The 17,039-nt window shown below is 36.2% G+C and overlaps 1 protein-coding gene across 1 annotated transcript in view; it reads right to left on the bottom strand.

Moving 5' to 3' along the window:
• LOC132377787 (voltage-dependent L-type calcium channel subunit alpha-1D-like) overlaps positions 1-17,039 on the bottom strand; it is a 348,931-nt gene that overhangs the window by 111,240 nt on the left and 220,652 nt on the right. The window contains exons 22-29 of the mRNA XM_059944141.1: positions 14,895-14,954; positions 10,653-10,759; positions 9,024-9,111; positions 8,826-8,933; positions 8,668-8,720; positions 7,992-8,138; positions 6,679-6,880; positions 1,283-1,441 (exon numbers count right to left, since the gene is read on the bottom strand). Of these exons, the coding sequence (XP_059800124.1) occupies positions 1,283-1,441; positions 6,679-6,880; positions 7,992-8,138; positions 8,668-8,720; positions 8,826-8,933; positions 9,024-9,111; positions 10,653-10,759; positions 14,895-14,954 (924 nt within the window). The remainder of the gene's footprint in view (positions 1-1,282; positions 1,442-6,678; positions 6,881-7,991; positions 8,139-8,667; positions 8,721-8,825; positions 8,934-9,023; positions 9,112-10,652; positions 10,760-14,894; positions 14,955-17,039) is intronic.

Here is a 17,039-nt window from a genome sequence, read left to right as displayed (position 1 = left end):
GCAGAGCTTTCTTATGTGTTTTAACATTCTGCTCTTCTTGCCATATTTTATGGCAATTTTCCATTTAAGTACTGTGGTCTTCCCTCTACAAAGTAACTGCTGACACAATTTCAACAACAAAATTAAAGCTGTTTATCGTTAAAAAGCTCTGATGATTGGTAATTGGCTTGAACAATGACTTTGTTTCTCTTTCCCCAGATGCTGCTGCCAGACCTGCAAAGTATTCCTAGCATTTTTTACATTTCATTTCAGATGTTCAGGTTCTATTAATTTTTTATAGATTTCCTATGATGTCAGTGGGGAAGGTAGTGTATGGGTGAGGGGAGCAGGTATTGAAAAACTTGCCATAGCAATAAAATGACAGAAGAATCTTTGAAGCTGGTATACTATCTTCAGACTTTATTTACTAGCTGTCAAAGACTTTGAAAGCCTATGTGTGACTATTATATTCAGTAATATTAAAAAACAATTCTAAATAAATTAAATACTTTTGAAGATGCTTAAAATTATTGCAATCAACAAAACAGAAATATCAAAAATATTAAATGTAAATTCAGTCAATTAAATAAAAGGACCTTCTCCTTTGCAGTTTCTGGTCAATTAAGGTATGAATTGTTCCTACCCCAAGTTAAAATGAGGGCAGATTCTCCAACATAACTGCAAGGAAAATAGAGCAGATCTGAGTTTCATCACAATTGGCAGGGTTTGGTAGAAACTGGGGGGAGCTCAGCCAAAATGTTTGTAACTGCTGCATTTGTATGGAAGTTTCAAGCTTCCTCACATGTAGGATAGAAGAAGGATAAGATAAATGTTGGCAATTTGATTTGGAGCCCAATAATTTCACAGCAGGTTTTGGTTTGAAACTTAAGGAATAATCTACTAAATGTAAAGCAGTTGTAGGAGCCTTTGTCTTGCAAAATAGCTACTACATTTTTTATTACAAAAGAGAATGCATTAAAATTATGCCACTATTGAAGCTTTCAGGCATCCTGTAAAGGAGATGCAAGATGCTACATAATCCAAACCTAATTTTCTTACTGTAGGACTGTTATTATTCTAAAGTTCATTACCAGTTAAAATATAATATGCAAAGTAGAATACAGAAGCATTAAATATCACCAAGCAAACATACCAGATTTTTCAACTAATCAGGTTATCAATATTTTCATGTGTCCTGCATCATAATTTATCAACACAAACACAGGAGGGAAAAGTGCATCTATTTGGATCAACGCATGTAATATCCAACAATAGAAGTTGTATTCTCTAGTATTGCTCCTACCTGTACAGCCAAGCACAGTGTATTCAACATGATGAGGGCAAACATGATGTATTCAAATCCTGTTGAGTTTACCACATACCAAAACTTATATTGGTATGGGTTCTTTGGGATATATCTGCGGAGTGGTCTGGCCTTCAGAGCATATTCTACACATTGACGCTACAGAGACAAAAAAATATGCAGGTAAGAAGCACTTAAATTACTTATATAATCTTCAAACCAAGCTTATTTTCTAATTCAATTTGCAATGTAATGAAAGAAACATTGATAAAATATTTTAACTTTTGAAGCCTTGGTAAAATAATCCCTCTCGCCCAATTTGTCATTCTTTTAAAATCATGGCTGATCTCTATCTCAACTCCATTTTCCAGTACTAACTCCACAATTCTTAATCAAAACAGAAATCCAGAGTGCTTCTGGACAAGAACAATGACTGCGCTTCCACAGCTCTCTGGGGTGGAGAATTTCATATATTTATCACCCTCTGAATGAATAAGTTTTTCTTAAATATCCTACTCCTTATTAGGAGACTGTGAAACATGGCTCAAAGTTCCACAATTAAAGGAAAAATCCTACCAAACAAGCTTTGTGAGAATTCTGTACATTTCAATGAAATCACTACTACTAAATTCTATAGGCTATGACTACTCAATAGCCTATAGATTGGTGAGTTTACTTATAAAGTAAACTCACCATCCTAGGACCACTGTAATTAACCTTTGTTGCACCCCTCTGTGACATGTGTATCAACTTTATAGGTTAGATCAAAATTTTATATAATAATCAATAATCCAAATGTAGCCTCCTCAATTCAAAAATGTTTGAAAACATCCAATTTCTTTTTCATTTTTAACAGCCACTGGGCCTGGGGGATTAAGCTTCACTGGCAGCCTTTCATTCTGGGTGTGTAACTGGTCAACTCACAATGGGAGAGGCAATGCAGTATAATGGACCTTGCCATCATTCTAGCTATGAGCATCCCATGGAAGACCACTTTCAGATAACATCAAAAAAGAACATGGTCGAGGGATAGACAGACAGTAAGTGGAAGAATAATGCCATTTTAAAATTTCCAAAATTATAATAATTCAGAGATGGCCTTTCCAAGATTTACGTAATATTTTATACACAATTCCTTTGGACATGTTCAATTCTAACTGTAGAAAGATCCTGTTTACATAAAACAAAAATGTTCAAGGGGTCCAAGTGCAAAACTTGAATTATACTTCTGATTAGTTACTTTGGTAACTGAAGCGTATATTCCTGTGTACGAACTTAAATAAAGGAAATAGTAATGATACATTTTGGTCTATTCTTTCTTTTAGCACTGAAAGTAACCTTGAAATTGATTACATTATCTGTGAGCCTGCCACTGTTTTAAATAAAAATACACAAATGATTTTTGAAATTCCCTAACAACACACGTTGTTTATTGCTTTTGAATTCAATATTAATATTTAATATTCCTCCAGAAAACAACATAGGTTTATGGAAATGAAATCACTTTTGATTAATCGATCAGGATGGGAGAGGTGTAGTAGATGTGGTATACTGAGATTTTCAGAACACTTCTAATTAGATTCCTTAGAGGGAGGATTGGTAAAAACATGACAGCATTTGGAATGGGGGTGATTTACCAGCTTGGATGGTGAATAAGCAGGTGAAGAGGGAAAGAAAAGGAATAAATGAAACATTTTATAATCTGTCAGGCTAAGGTCAGTGTTTATGCAAGATCAAAGTTTTGGCTGATGGGATCACACATTATATTTGGAAGTTTGCTCATGATAGAAAAAAATTGTGAGAGAGAGAGAATGTGAGGAAAATGTAAAGAAGCTTTAAGGGATATAGATAATCTCAGTCCTTGAGCAAGAACATGGCAGAGAGAATATGAAAAAAAAGTCATTAATATTGGTATACAAAACAGAAGAGCAGAGTATTTTTAAATGAATGACAGATGAGAAAGGTTTGCAGTTCAAACAGGCCAAGATGTTCTTGCATTTTTATTAGGAAGACAAATATGAATGATATCATAATGAAATTATTTAGAGCCTTAGTGATAATGTATCTGAAATAGTATGTACATTACAGGCCAGGCAGCATCTATAGGAAGAAGCACTGTCGACGTCGACAGTGCTTCTTCCTATAGATGCTGCCCGGCCTGCTGTATTCTACCAGCATTTTGTGTGTGTTGTTGTTTGAATTTCCAGCATCTGCAGATTTCCTCGTGTTTGCTCTAGTATGTACATTGTCTCTTTGTCTGCAAATGGATATGCATTCTAGAGGAAGTAAGATTTATCAGACTGGTTTCTGGTACGGTGAGTATGCTGTTTGAGCCAAGATTGAGAGGAGAAGATCCTGGTTTTTTCCACAGTTAGAAGAATGCAAGGTGATCTCAAAGAAACTTACAAAAATTCTTATGCGGCTCAGACCAGATGAGAGATGAGGTGGAGATGCTTATTCCAGCTGAGGAATCCTGAACTAGGAGCTATAGCCCCAGAATAAGTGGGTAGATTATTTAGAACTAAAATGGAACTTACTCATTCAGGAGGAAGTGAATCTTTGAAAATCCACACTTCTTTGGGGTTTGGAAGCTCAATTATTGAGTTTATTTCAAGCAAAGTTCAGATATGATTGGATATTAAAGGGTCATCATCATCATTATGCACCATGTCATATGGCATATGTAATCATGGTCTGATGACTATGATTGCTTTTTGCAATTTTTTCTATAGAAGTGGTTTGCCATTGCCTTCTTCTTTACAAGATGGGCAGCCCCAGCCATTATCAATACTCTTCAGAGATTATCTGCCTGTTGTCAGTGGTTACATAACAAAGACTTGTGATATACACCAGCTAGTTATGTAACCATTCAGCTTCCATGGCTTTATGTACACTTGATTGGGGGACTAATCAGGTGCTGCACCTTGCCCAAAGGTTACCTGCAGGCTTGAAGAAGGGAGCACCTTCCACCTTCTCTGGTAGAAAAGAATCTCCACCTTGATGCCCATTATAAGAGGGTAGTGCAAAAAATACCAAAATGGAATATCAGCCGTCATTTCTAAGAATGGTAACACTGGTTCAAAAGAGCTACGTGCCTTTTCTCCTAATTCTCAAGTTCTTACTGACCTAAAGCTTGTTGTGCTGCATGCCTGATGGTGTAGTGAGAAGTGGGTATGTCCTAGATGGTGAGAATAAATGTATGGCCTGGGGAATCTTTAATGATGGGTGTTGCTTTCTTGTGGCAGTGCTCCATGTAAATGTATTCAATAATGGGGAGAGTTTCGCCTTTGACGGACTGGGCTGCATCCATCATTTTCTGCTATAAAGCATCGACATAAAACAATGCATTTAACATTATACTTGGATTTTATATTTTATAATAGTATTCAATACATTTACAAAAGCAAGCCGTGAGTATAGATGTTATTGATCCTCCTCTAAATTTTAAGACTAAATTTATGGAGTCAAAGTCAAAATTAATTTACTATCACAATGTAGCGGTGGGCTACACGCAGCGCTGCAATAACAACACGGAGTCAGTAAGCTGCAGTTACAAAAGAGGTTTATTCAAACTTCGCGGCCTTGCTTTAAAGCCTTCCTGATCCCGCCCTCCCTGGGTGGAGCCAGTTCGAGTGCGCTGGGAAGTGGGTCGCCACATAACCCACCCCCCCAGAACTGGCGATACACCCCCCAATGTCCATAGTCTGGGTCGGACTCTGTTTGGGAGGTCTGCCTCTGCGCCGCGGTGCCGGAATCACGTCTGGCTGCGCCACGTCCATGTGGGCTGGTTTGAGTCGGTCCACCGTGAAAATCTCCTCTTTCCCCCCCAATGTCCAGCATGAATGTGGACCCGTTGTTTCTGATCACCATAAACGGCCCCTCGTAGGGTTGCTGTAGAGGTGCCCGATGTCCACCCCGTCGTACAAAAACAAACTTACAGTTTTGCAGGCCTTTGGGTACGCAGGTCAGGTCCTGCCCATGCTGTGAAGTGGGTATAGGGGCCAGGTTACCGAGCCTCTTGCGTAGTCTGCCCAGGACTGCTGCGGGTTCTTCCTCTTGCCCCCTTGGGGCTGGTATGAACTCTCCTGGGGCGACCAGGGGTGCGCCGTACACCAACTCGGCCGACGAGGTGTGCAGATCCTCTTTGGGCGCCGTGCGGATTCCGAACAGGACCCAGGGGAGCTCGTTCACCCAGTTAGGCCCTTTGAGGCGGGCTATGAGAGCCGACTTCAGGTGACGGTGGAAACGCTCCACTAATCCGTTTGACTGTGGGTGGTAGGCAGTTGTGTGGTGCAGCTGTGTCCCCAAAAGGCTGGCCATAGCCGACCACAACATTACATATATGTCACCATATAGTGCCTTGAAATTCATTTTCTTGCATGCATTTACAGGAAAATAATGCAAAGAAATACAACAGAATTTATGAAAAATATACATTATGACTGACAACCAACCAACTTGCAAGAGAAGACAAATTGTGCAAGTACAAAAATAATATTGAGAACATGAGTTGCAGATTCCTTGTAAGTGAGCCTGTAGGTTGTGGAATCAGTTCATAGTTGAGGTGAGTGAGATTATTCATGCTGGTTCAAGAGCCAGATGGTTATAGAATACTAACCACTCCTGAACCTGGTGGTGTGGAACCTAAGGCTCCTGTACCTCTTGCCTGATGGTAACAGTGAGAAGAGAGCATGGCCTAGGTGGTGGGAGTCCTAAATGATGGATGATGCTTGCTTATGGCAGCACTTCTTGCAGAAGTGTTAAATGCTAGGGAGGAAAATGTATCAAAGACGTTTGGAGGTCTGAATCATTCAGCACTGTTTCTTTACTATAAGCAGTTTTGTCTTTAGTGAGTAATGGAGCCAGTTCTTGTGTATTGCACTTTCCAGGGATTGAAAATGAAATTCCATGAAGCTATACTTCTCATTACTTGGAAGAAAAGTGAAGATTTGAGGTTTGCTTTGATCTGAATTGTTTCATTGCCTGGATGGAGTAACTCCAGGTTACTCCATCGAGGCAATGAAGCTTCAATGCATGTAAAACACAAGATGATCAATTGTAGGGAACCAATATTCAAGGAATAAATATAAATGCCACAGGATCAGATGTTATATAAACTAATGTTATGGATTGTTTATGCTATGTTCAAATGTCACATAAATGAAATTCCAAGAACATGTTCACCCTGAGCTAAATGAGTTATTAACACAACTATGAATTTACACAGGAAATTTAACAAATTAGAAATCAATTCAGAACAATAATAAAATTGCAGCTAAGATCTACTATCACTGCAGTCAGTAAATAAACTATAATTGGAAGTTCTTGCATGCTACACTACTGTGTTGTTCAATTCAACATACATGTTCACACAGACATTTTAAAGAAATTTTAACCTGATTTTTGTCCAGTTCACAATTCTTATATTCTAGTTCTCCTTGCTCTTGGAATGTAACGATCACAAAACCTACAAAGATGTTCATCATGAAGAAAGCAATAATAATGATGTAGATAATAAAGAATATAGATATCTCCACACGATTGTTGTAGATGGGACCAATATTTTCTCCATTTGAGTCTATTGCTTTGTATAGCAATCTGAAAAAGAATGGAAGATAATGACGTTTACTCTTTAACCAGGAGAGCATATATGTATCTTTGTCAAAATCTATAGATCCTTTTCAAATTTACCATATGCATTGTATCTTTTACTTAACAAGATACACATTTCTAATATTTAAACTACAAAAATTAGCTATCATATAAAACCATTTCAATGATGGTCAATTTTACTTTAGAATATTGGTAAAAACTGATCATGCTTAATCAGACAAGCCACTAACTGTGGTTCAATGAACAAAACTGAAACATGTCAATAAAACTGTGCTGGAAAACTTCAGCATGATACACTGTACTTGTACTGAAAGAATCAAACTTGTTTCAAGTTTTCATTTTTGCAGAACTAAGCAAATTCAAGCAATTTTTAAGTTGCAGAGAAGCAGAAGCATTGGAGTCAACAAAGGGCATCTCTGTGACAGGATGAAGACTAAGAGAAACTAGATGTACAGGTGGGATTGATACTATGAGAAGGTGGGGGAGCCTTGGTATTTTAAGTTGATCTGTCTTGAGGTTTAAATAGAGACCTGATGATAGGCATTGATATGAAATATTAGTTCCGTTTCTGTACTGAATACAGAATTTATTTCAGATCTATTTTTATTCTAGAAAATGCATTTTTTCTTTCAAACTATTTATCACTACTGAGAAAAGCTCAAGTGACAAAGAATAAAAGTGGTGCAAAATTAATGCAAGTAAGATTTTTGTTTATTATTTTTATAATATCACTCTGTAAAGCAGCTAAAACAGTTGCTTTCTGGAGAGTTTAAATATCTACATGTTGGTTTTTCTGAGAAGTACATTCCATTTCACACAGTTAGACATCTTTATATAACAAGGTTAAAGTTGGTGCAAAGTAGTTTCACATTAACCCTAACCATGTGAAATGCAAGTCAAATGTAAGGATCTGAGTTGATTCCAGAGCAAAATCTCTTCTGATTCACAACTACCCATTTCACTTGTATTCCATCCCACAAATAGTAAAATGTAACAAACCTTGCTAATCCAAATACAAGTCTGAGGATCTAATTAAGGTAAAAGTTTCATGTAAGTTTACAAATAATCTCTATCTTAAAACGAGAGACGTGCTTACGCTGGCCAGCCTTCAAAGGTTGATACTGTAAACAATGCCATCATCGCTGAAAGAACATTGTCAAAGTTGTAATCACTGTTGTACCAAACTCGATCACGAATGACTGGATGATCCACATCACCATCTTTATATAGAATGTAAGTGCCCCTATATTAAAGGAATAAATGACAGAAACATATAAATTTGTATTGTTTTATATTTATCCACTGCATGTAATAATCATAACTTAACATATATCTAACTTGTTTCATTACAATTGCAGTGCATTAAACTTTACATGCATTTCTCACATTCTCCGCTAACTTAAGGTAATATGACAGCATGTTGGAATAATGGTATACTATCACTGGTATACTTCCAGAGTCACTACAGAATGAATGGGAAGTAGTAACCTCTCCAAGCATTCAGAAAACCTAAAGGGAAAATGATAGAGCCTTCCCTTAAGTGCCCTTTTACCAGCTGTCCTAAAGTGCCATTATAAAGGTTGAGAACAGGTTCATAACCATTAAGATCATACATCCCACCTGCACATGATACTGATCCAAGAGAACCATAGAACAACTTGAACATAGCATGATTTCACATTCAAGCAAAAAAGATAATTTTGAGGTGGCTTACTAACATATTAAGCAGTTCAAAAAGGTCATAACAAGTGACATTTCAAAATGTTTCTTACTTGCAATCTTCGGGTAATTGTTTTGCTTCATCTGAACAGCGGTAGAATTTACCCTGAAAAATTAATGTATTTCATTTTAGGCTAAAACAGGTTCTTAACTTGAGCCCTAATTAAAAGAAAAATGCAGAAGAGTATGTGAAAGTATGATAAGCATTTACCTTGAACAGCTGAACGCCAATACAAGCAAACATGAACTGGAGGAGAGTTGTAACAATCATGATGTTACCAATGGTTCGAATAGCAACGAATACACATTGTACAACATGCTGTAAAGAATAAATTAGTATTAACAATAAAGTTCCAACTTTTAAATTTCCATGATGAAGTTAGGTATGTAGAAAACAGTCAAATTAAACCTTTAGTCCCTTCGCCCTGTTGATTGCTCGAAGTGGTCTTAGAACCCTTAAGACACGAAGAATCTTCACTACTGAAATAGCACTAGACCTGTGTGGAAATAGCAAATAATTTACATTCACTATTTTAGGAAGCACTGAAGAAAGTCCTGATGATGGTATAATACTTTTTCTTTGTTTTGTTTAGAAATTGGGGTAGGGAACAGCTCTGGTCACAATGGTGTTAATTTATTTGTGTTGCTTTCTTCATATCCATTACAAATTAATAAATGCTTTAGTTATGAATGCATTTTCTAAACCATGATAGTGTCATCAAAATAAAAAATGTTGAACACTGACAAACGGAGATCACTTCTAACAAAGGATCTGGTGCTTTCCTGGCGTATATGACAAATAAACTCTTCTGGGCTTCTAGCCGGGTACGGGTATCAATTTTAACCTATGTTTCGATAACAAGCTCTGTTACCTTCATCAAACATCATCCCGGCCGAGAAGAATTTATTGATATATCACTTCTACTTCCATGGTACACCTTCCATATTTTGCTGAGATGAAACCATCCCCAAAAATTGCGAAAAGCTCATCAGAAGAACTCTAACAACTCCTTTGGCAGCACATTCTACATACCCACCATCCCCTGTCAAAACTTGCCTTTCAGATTTCCTTTAAATCTTTCCCCTCTCACAAACTTTTAGGATCCTCTACAATGAGAGAAAGAAAGTCTGTGACAATCTACACTATCCATGTTTCTTGTAGTTTTAAAATCTCTAATAGGGCTCTCAAGAAAATGAGAGTTAGAAATAGTAGGGACTGGTGGAAAGAAAAGGCATGCTGGGGCACTGAACAAAAAAGGAGGTAGGGCTGGAGGTGAGGATTTAGAGATTTCCCAGTATAGGAAATCAGAGCAAAATAAAGGTTAAAGGAAAAACTACATTAAACTTAAGAGACAGTGCTTAAAGAAGGCTAGGGTTGTGGAGGGTGCTAAAATCAGGGACTGAGAAAGGGAACTCAGGGAGAGGATAGCTAAAAGTAGCGAGCACATATATGATAGTTAAGAAATTAAAAAGATACCTGCATATAAACAACACCAGTTAAATAAATTTTAAGATCAGACAAATCAAAAATTGGCTTCACGATGAAAAACCATTTATGCATTAAAAACAGGATATATTTAATAATAATGAGATTCACAGGGGAGAATTTAAGGTTTATTGGGGAAATTGATGAAAGGTCACTATCTCTGGTGCATATTAGATTTAGGACTCCAAAAAATTAATTGTGTAAATGGGTGTGCCTAAGTTTTAATCGCTTCTAGATTGTGTGTTTACTAATTGCTAATAAAGGATCAAATAAAGGATTTGACTTTTGGAACAATCATTTGTCAGAGCAACAGGTGTATCATGCAAGTATAACAAGTCAACTGGGGCACTACATCACTATCATAAAATAAGTTTTATACTTGAAACTGAGTATGTGTAGTTATATTCTTAAAGAATGAATTTATCTACAAAAAAGATGTTGTGGCAGTATCTATCAGAAAGAAAAACACTACTGTACTTAAACAGTACTTTATAAATTTAAGTTTAAATATTCTAAAATTGTTTGTATTTGCTTACCAGTATGGATACTTACTGTATTCCAAAGGAAATAAGTGATACACCCACAACCAAGATGTCCAACAAGTTGAAGTAATTTCTACAAAAAGAACCTTTGTGTAAAAATGCTCCATATGTCATCATCTGAAGGAGGAAAGCATATGAGGTAAAAACAAAATTATATAGTTACTATAGCATTAGAGAGTGTCATTTAATATCCATCATTAGAACAATCGATATACACTGTATTTCATAGTGCAACAGAACAACAAATTGGGTGGCTTTGGCAAGGATATTTCCTTTTGTGAGAGAAAAAATAATTAGGGCTCAAATTTTCAAAAACAAAGGGTCTCCCATTTAAAACAGAGATGATCTGAATTCTCTCCTCTCGGAAGATCACAAATCTTTAAAAAGCTCTTCCTCAAAGGATAGTTGAAACATAGTCTTTTAATAACTGAAGGCAAGTAAGTAGACTTATTATAAGCAAAGAAATAAAAAGTTATCATCGGTAGGATGCAGAAATGAAGTTACATCAGATAATTCATAATTTATTGAATCATAGAACAGTACTCTTACTACTTATATGTATGCCTTTGTACATCTTGCTATTATCACTTAAATAAAGTCAAGAATGACTGAACGTGTAAGTTTCTGTGGTCTAGTATTGGTGGGTATGCTATTGATCAATTAGACCTATGCCTCTGAATAGCAAACTTAACCTATTTTCCCACACCCCCTGTTTCCTTCAAGATGCTCCTGAAAACTCACATTTTGCATAGGCTTAATATCTATCCATTTGTCTCTGTATCTATCATTGCCTGAAAGTACCTTGTTGTGGCTCATTCAGAGAAACAAATAGATCCTGATTGATCTCATTGAATTTTTAGAAATTCAAATAATGTTAAGACAAGTTTTATTGGTACATTCATTATTGTGTTAATTTTGAACAATTAGGAAAGTACTTGTAAGGCAGTTGGGGATAGTCGTGTGAGATTTTAACAGCTGGTTTAAAATGCAAAAATAGGAAAGCCAAAACCAACTCAAGCTTCCCTCCATTCTAAGTTTTAAATTACTATGAGCAGAGTTTTTCAGAGCTCTAATCAAAAGGAAGGTCTGAAAAGATGAGTTCAACAAGCCTATCTAAAGTTGCTTTTAGACTGAATCCTAATTGCAGTCCAATTAAAAATATCCCACTTTATGTACTAGACCATCATGTTCTATGCCAACCCCATTTGGACACCAGCTGATCTTTGACCTCCTCTCCTGTTAATCTCTCCATCTTTCCCCTGTACCCTGGCCCCAGAAATCTTTCCACTTCCACACAGTAAACAATTTATCTAAGCAGGTTTTAATCTACCCACTTCTGCACCTCTTTCAATTCTTTACAGTTACCCTTGATATACCCTCCAACCTATCCTCCTCTCCCATTTTTGATTTGTTCCCTATCTATGGCAGGAACCTCTAATTAAAGTTAAGAACTGAGAAACAAAGTCTAAAATTTTAAATTCTAAAGACAAACTCTGCAAGAAGCCTGTCATGCAGGGTTTGCCAGCTACTGAACTTTATCCAAGATGACACTACCACTACCACTCTATTATTTCAATTTCACCATACAGGTGAATCAGAACAGTCAAAATTTAGCTACAAACTGCAAATCCTTTGTAATGTTTAATTTTCTAACATTATGCTCATCCCTAAATTTATTTAATTGTTTTATTATGAAGATATATGCAAATTTGTGGGTTTTCTCCTTCATCAAGAACATTTCAAACATGCCTTTCATTTTCAGATGCACTAAACATTGATTGGTAAAATATCTACAAAATATAAAGTTAAGCTTGTTCCTGGTTAATATCCTTCATGTTATTCAAACCCCAGTAAGCCTTCTGGCTTTATAAAATTAGTAAAAATGTTGAAAATTAATTAAGAACTGAGCTTCATATCTTAATTACCATTCACCGCATCTGTTGCGGAGCTGGAAGATTTGTTACAAATTGCTGATATGAAGAAACACTGACAGAACATCCCAATGTTTTAATACTGTAGTCTTTGTGGCCTGATCATGCTGGCACTGATTCAATATAGAAAGGTACATGCTCAAAACCATCATGCTCACACAAGGAAGAACCAGAAGTATTTAATACTGAATCATAGGGGGGATAAAAACCTCTGCTTCCCTATTTAATTAAAGTAGCATTGTAAAAACTTTGAACATTGTAAAAATGTTGATTGTTGATTTAGTTTGCAAAATGTTCGATGGCCTGTCTTAAAAGGTATTGGTAAATCAGTAGCATATTACCACACACACAATTGCAATTACTTGTTGTGAAGACAATGGAAACAAATTAAAACTGAAGGAGTCAGTTGCTCTCTCAATGGTTTGGCAAAATTATAAAGTGATCAGTTAAATACAACAAAGGATTTATTCAATCCTTTTTTTCCCATGATGATCCACCATATAATGTTTAGAAGCTCAGATCTGCTTCAACATGACAGTTATTTTTTCAAGTATTTCTCTTCTTATCAAGTATATTATAAATATATAGCATTTTGCTGAACAACATACAATGAAGTACATTGATTTAGACACTAAAGTGAAATTATATAATGATTTAAAGAAGATATTTAGAGAAAGAAAAAGCATGACTTTTAACATTTCAGTTAATATTAGTAGCTTGTAGAATCTCCGATTAAACTTTTTATTTTCTTAGCAAATTTGCAACTATTTTTCTTTGTTAATTTTCTGTATTAATGGATTGATTAAATGAACTCGTCACATCTCAAATAATATTAGAGTGTTCAGGTTGACATCTGCAAGTTTATGTACACATTTTGCACCTATTTAATGAAGAGGATCTACTTATATTGTTTGTTTTGCACAAAGTGTTTTTGTTATGGCAAAGCAAAATTTAACACAAGTTTAGCTGATAACAAATTACACACAGATTCTTCGTAGAAATAGTGCTCACAGCTTCAAACAGATTATGCAGACAGTCCTAAGAAATTTCCAACATTTCTCAGTTTAGGAACAAGCACGTCCCAGGGCTGCAATGCAAATTTATTTGACTGAACACTCCCGCACCACCATCAATTTGCTTATAGAGTTGAAAACTTACTAATATTCCCTGAAAACTGCATTTAGGAATCTGCTCTCTCTTTCAACAACAATATAGACTTGGTGTAGGATTTCCAGCCCTTTCATGATCAAGAAGAAATGCAATGATAAGACAAATAGCATTTAAATTATTCATGTTTAGTTTTAAGCCTTTGGTTTCAAATGGGCAGACAGCAGATCATGTTCAGGAAAAACCAGCCTAATATGACTGCGTCTATTGAAAAGCTAACATTTATTTATTTTTCAATTTGAAAACATGCAGGTATTTTGTTTCTTCAAATGTCTTGTTATTTTTAAATTTAAATATAAATTTACAATACATGTTAAAGAAACTTAGTTTCATGATTGGAGTTCTAGTAATGCATAAGGCTCAGAGTTATCTCAATACAAGACTGCTGGAAAAATGGTGTACAATTTAGCAGCTTTCCTTTCCTAAGCTCACAAAGCAGGTATTTAACAAAGCTTGTATTATATAACAATTAATTCAATTGATACTGGTGGTAAATGCCAACTATGGTAATAAAAATATTAAAGGTAGAATGTTTTATTTTATTTAACTATATATTATCATAGAAACAAGTTAATACTGAAATTTACATTTGACTTAGGGTTGACACTACATTACATTGACACTACATTAGTAGACCTCTAATTAAAGACCTAACTAAAGACCTTTAAAGACCTAAAGACCTCTAATTAAATACAAATTTCCAAACTGACATATTGCATGAGAAATATTATGTTTGAAAACAACAATTTGGAAAACTATGTATGTTAAATTCTTAATCTCAGTGCACAGATTTCTATTTAAGGGAATAGACTGAAAGAACGTTATCCAGAAGATTCATACTTGACAATGACATTAAATGGCCAACAGCAGAGTTCAGTAGTGCAATTAGGTATTCTATTAAAGTGCAGCAGAAAAATCACTCAGAATACGTGCACCATGCTATAATGAGATTTTGATAAAAAGAGGTAGTAAACCTCATCAGTTATCACACACAGCAACCTGGACCTTGGTTACCTTTAACAAGATTTCAAAAGTAAACATACTAGTGAAGACATAATCTGCATAGCCTAGGATCTGTAAAGGAAGCAAATGATTTAAGGAGTTTGCTTTACACCAATCATTCATTAAGGCAAGAGAATCAAACAGCATATTACCTTGAATAGGATTTCAACAGTAAAGATCGCAGTAAAAGCATAGTCAAAATAACCAAGAATCTGTAATGGCAGAATATAAATGTTCAGAACAATGTGTAAATTTGGAAACTACCTGAAGGAAAATAGTTGATGGACATTAGAAAGCGAATTTCTTTAGAATCTAATTTATGCATTCATTTCACCTCAAGTCATCCAATTGAAAAAAAAGATAACATAGTAGGTTGGCCAGAATTCTAAGTTGTTGAGTTTAACATCTTAGCTTACAGCAATCTTGGAAAATGAAATTACATTGACACATTATTATCTGAATCCATAATCTAAAATATTTCTGATGAAAAGTTACTGGAAATATAAATCAATCTTTTATTCATTAAATAATTTCTATATTTCCTTTATTCAATAAGTCTTTTGGATTTGGATACTGAAACTGGAGACTGTAAAAATGACTATTTTCCATATTGGCTCTATGACACATACTGAGACACTGGGAATAATATCACAAATTATTTATTTACAGTACATATTGCAAGTTATCATCAACAAACTAAACCTAACCGCCTTTCCTTATCATTCATTGGAATTGGCATTATGTTCTATATACAGTGGACAAAACCAATCAGAAAATCAAATGGACTAAATGCCTTAACCAGCCTCTTATTTGCTGTACTAGTTATTCTGTGACATGCAAATGACATCCTGATTCCATAAACTCATCTATAAGATTCATGAAAGACATAACCCTCTCCACTTGGCTAGATGGGTGAAAATGCAACATTAAAGTTTGATATTATACCATTAATCAGCATCTCATCCAACAGCCTAAACCCCACACCTTTCCTCACAAGTATATTATGATTACAATATGTATTAACTATAACAGCTCCTTCAGACAGCTGTCCAACTCTGTTAGACACAAATATCACAAATATTTCTCTAGTCATAAATGTTTAACTCAGCACAAACTCATTGGTCTCTAACTTTCAAAAGAACAAGGGCAACGGGTGCACAGGTACACCTAAACAACGTACACGAAATGCTGGGGAACTCAGCGGGTCAGGTAGCATCCATGGAAATGAACAGTTGATGTTTTGGGCTGAGACCCTTTTTCAGCACTGGAAAAGAAAGGTGAAGACTTCAGAATAAAAAGATGGGGGGGGGTGGGGGAGAAAGGTAGTTAGAAGGTGGAAGGTGAAGCCAGGTGGGTCAGAAAGGTAAAGGGCTGGAGAGGAAGGAATCTGATAGAACAAGAAAGTGGACCATAAGAGAAAGGAAAGGAGGAGCTGCACCAGGGGGAGGTGATAGGCATGTAAGAAGTGGTAAGAGGCCATAGTGGGGAATAGAAGAAGAGGGGAGAAGGAAGGAATTTTTATTTACTATAAGTAGAAATTGGTAATCATGTCATCAGATTGGAGGCTACCCAGATAGAATATAAGGTATTGGTCTTCCACCCTGAGGGTGGCCTCATGATGGTACAAAAGGAGGCCATGGACTGACATGTCAGAATGGGAATGGGAATCGGAATTAAAATGTTGAGCAACAGGGAAGTTCCGCTTTTGGATGATGGAGCTGAGGTGCTCAATGAGAGGTCCCCCAGTATATGACTAGTCTCACCAATGTAGAGGAGGTCACATCAGGATCACTGAACACAATAGATAACCCCAAAGGAGTGAAATGTTGCCTCACCTGAAAGGATCATTTGGGTGAGGAAGGAGGTGAATGGTTAAGTGTAGCACTTCGGCCGCTTGCAGAGGTAAGTGCCAGGTAGGAGATTAGTGGGGAGAATGGACAAGGGAATCACCAGGGGCATAATCCCTGAGGAAAGTGGAGAGTGGGGGGGGGAGGTAAAAATGTGTTTGGTGGGAGGACCCCCTTGGAGATGGCAGAAGCTGCAGAGAATGATGCATTGGGTGCAGAAGCTCATGGAGCGGGAGGTAAGGACAAGAGGAACTCTATCACTGTTAAGATGGAGTGAGCACATGAAGAAGGAGAACATCGTTGATGACCTGGAAAGGAAAGCCTCATCCTGGGAACAAATGCGGCAGAGATGAAGGAACTGAGAAAAGGGAACAACATTTTTACAGGAGACAGAGTGGGAAGAGGTATAGTCGAGATTACCTTGGGAATTAGTAGGTTTATAAAAGACTT

Source organism: Hypanus sabinus, chromosome 19 (genome assembly GCF_030144855.1).
Source record: "Hypanus sabinus isolate sHypSab1 chromosome 19, sHypSab1.hap1, whole genome shotgun sequence".
In the NCBI taxonomy this organism is placed as follows: Eukaryota; Metazoa; Chordata; class Chondrichthyes; order Myliobatiformes; family Dasyatidae; genus Hypanus; species Hypanus sabinus.
The sequence above is the reverse complement of the archived record's forward strand: the minus strand, read 5'-3'. Positions and strand labels throughout refer to the sequence as shown.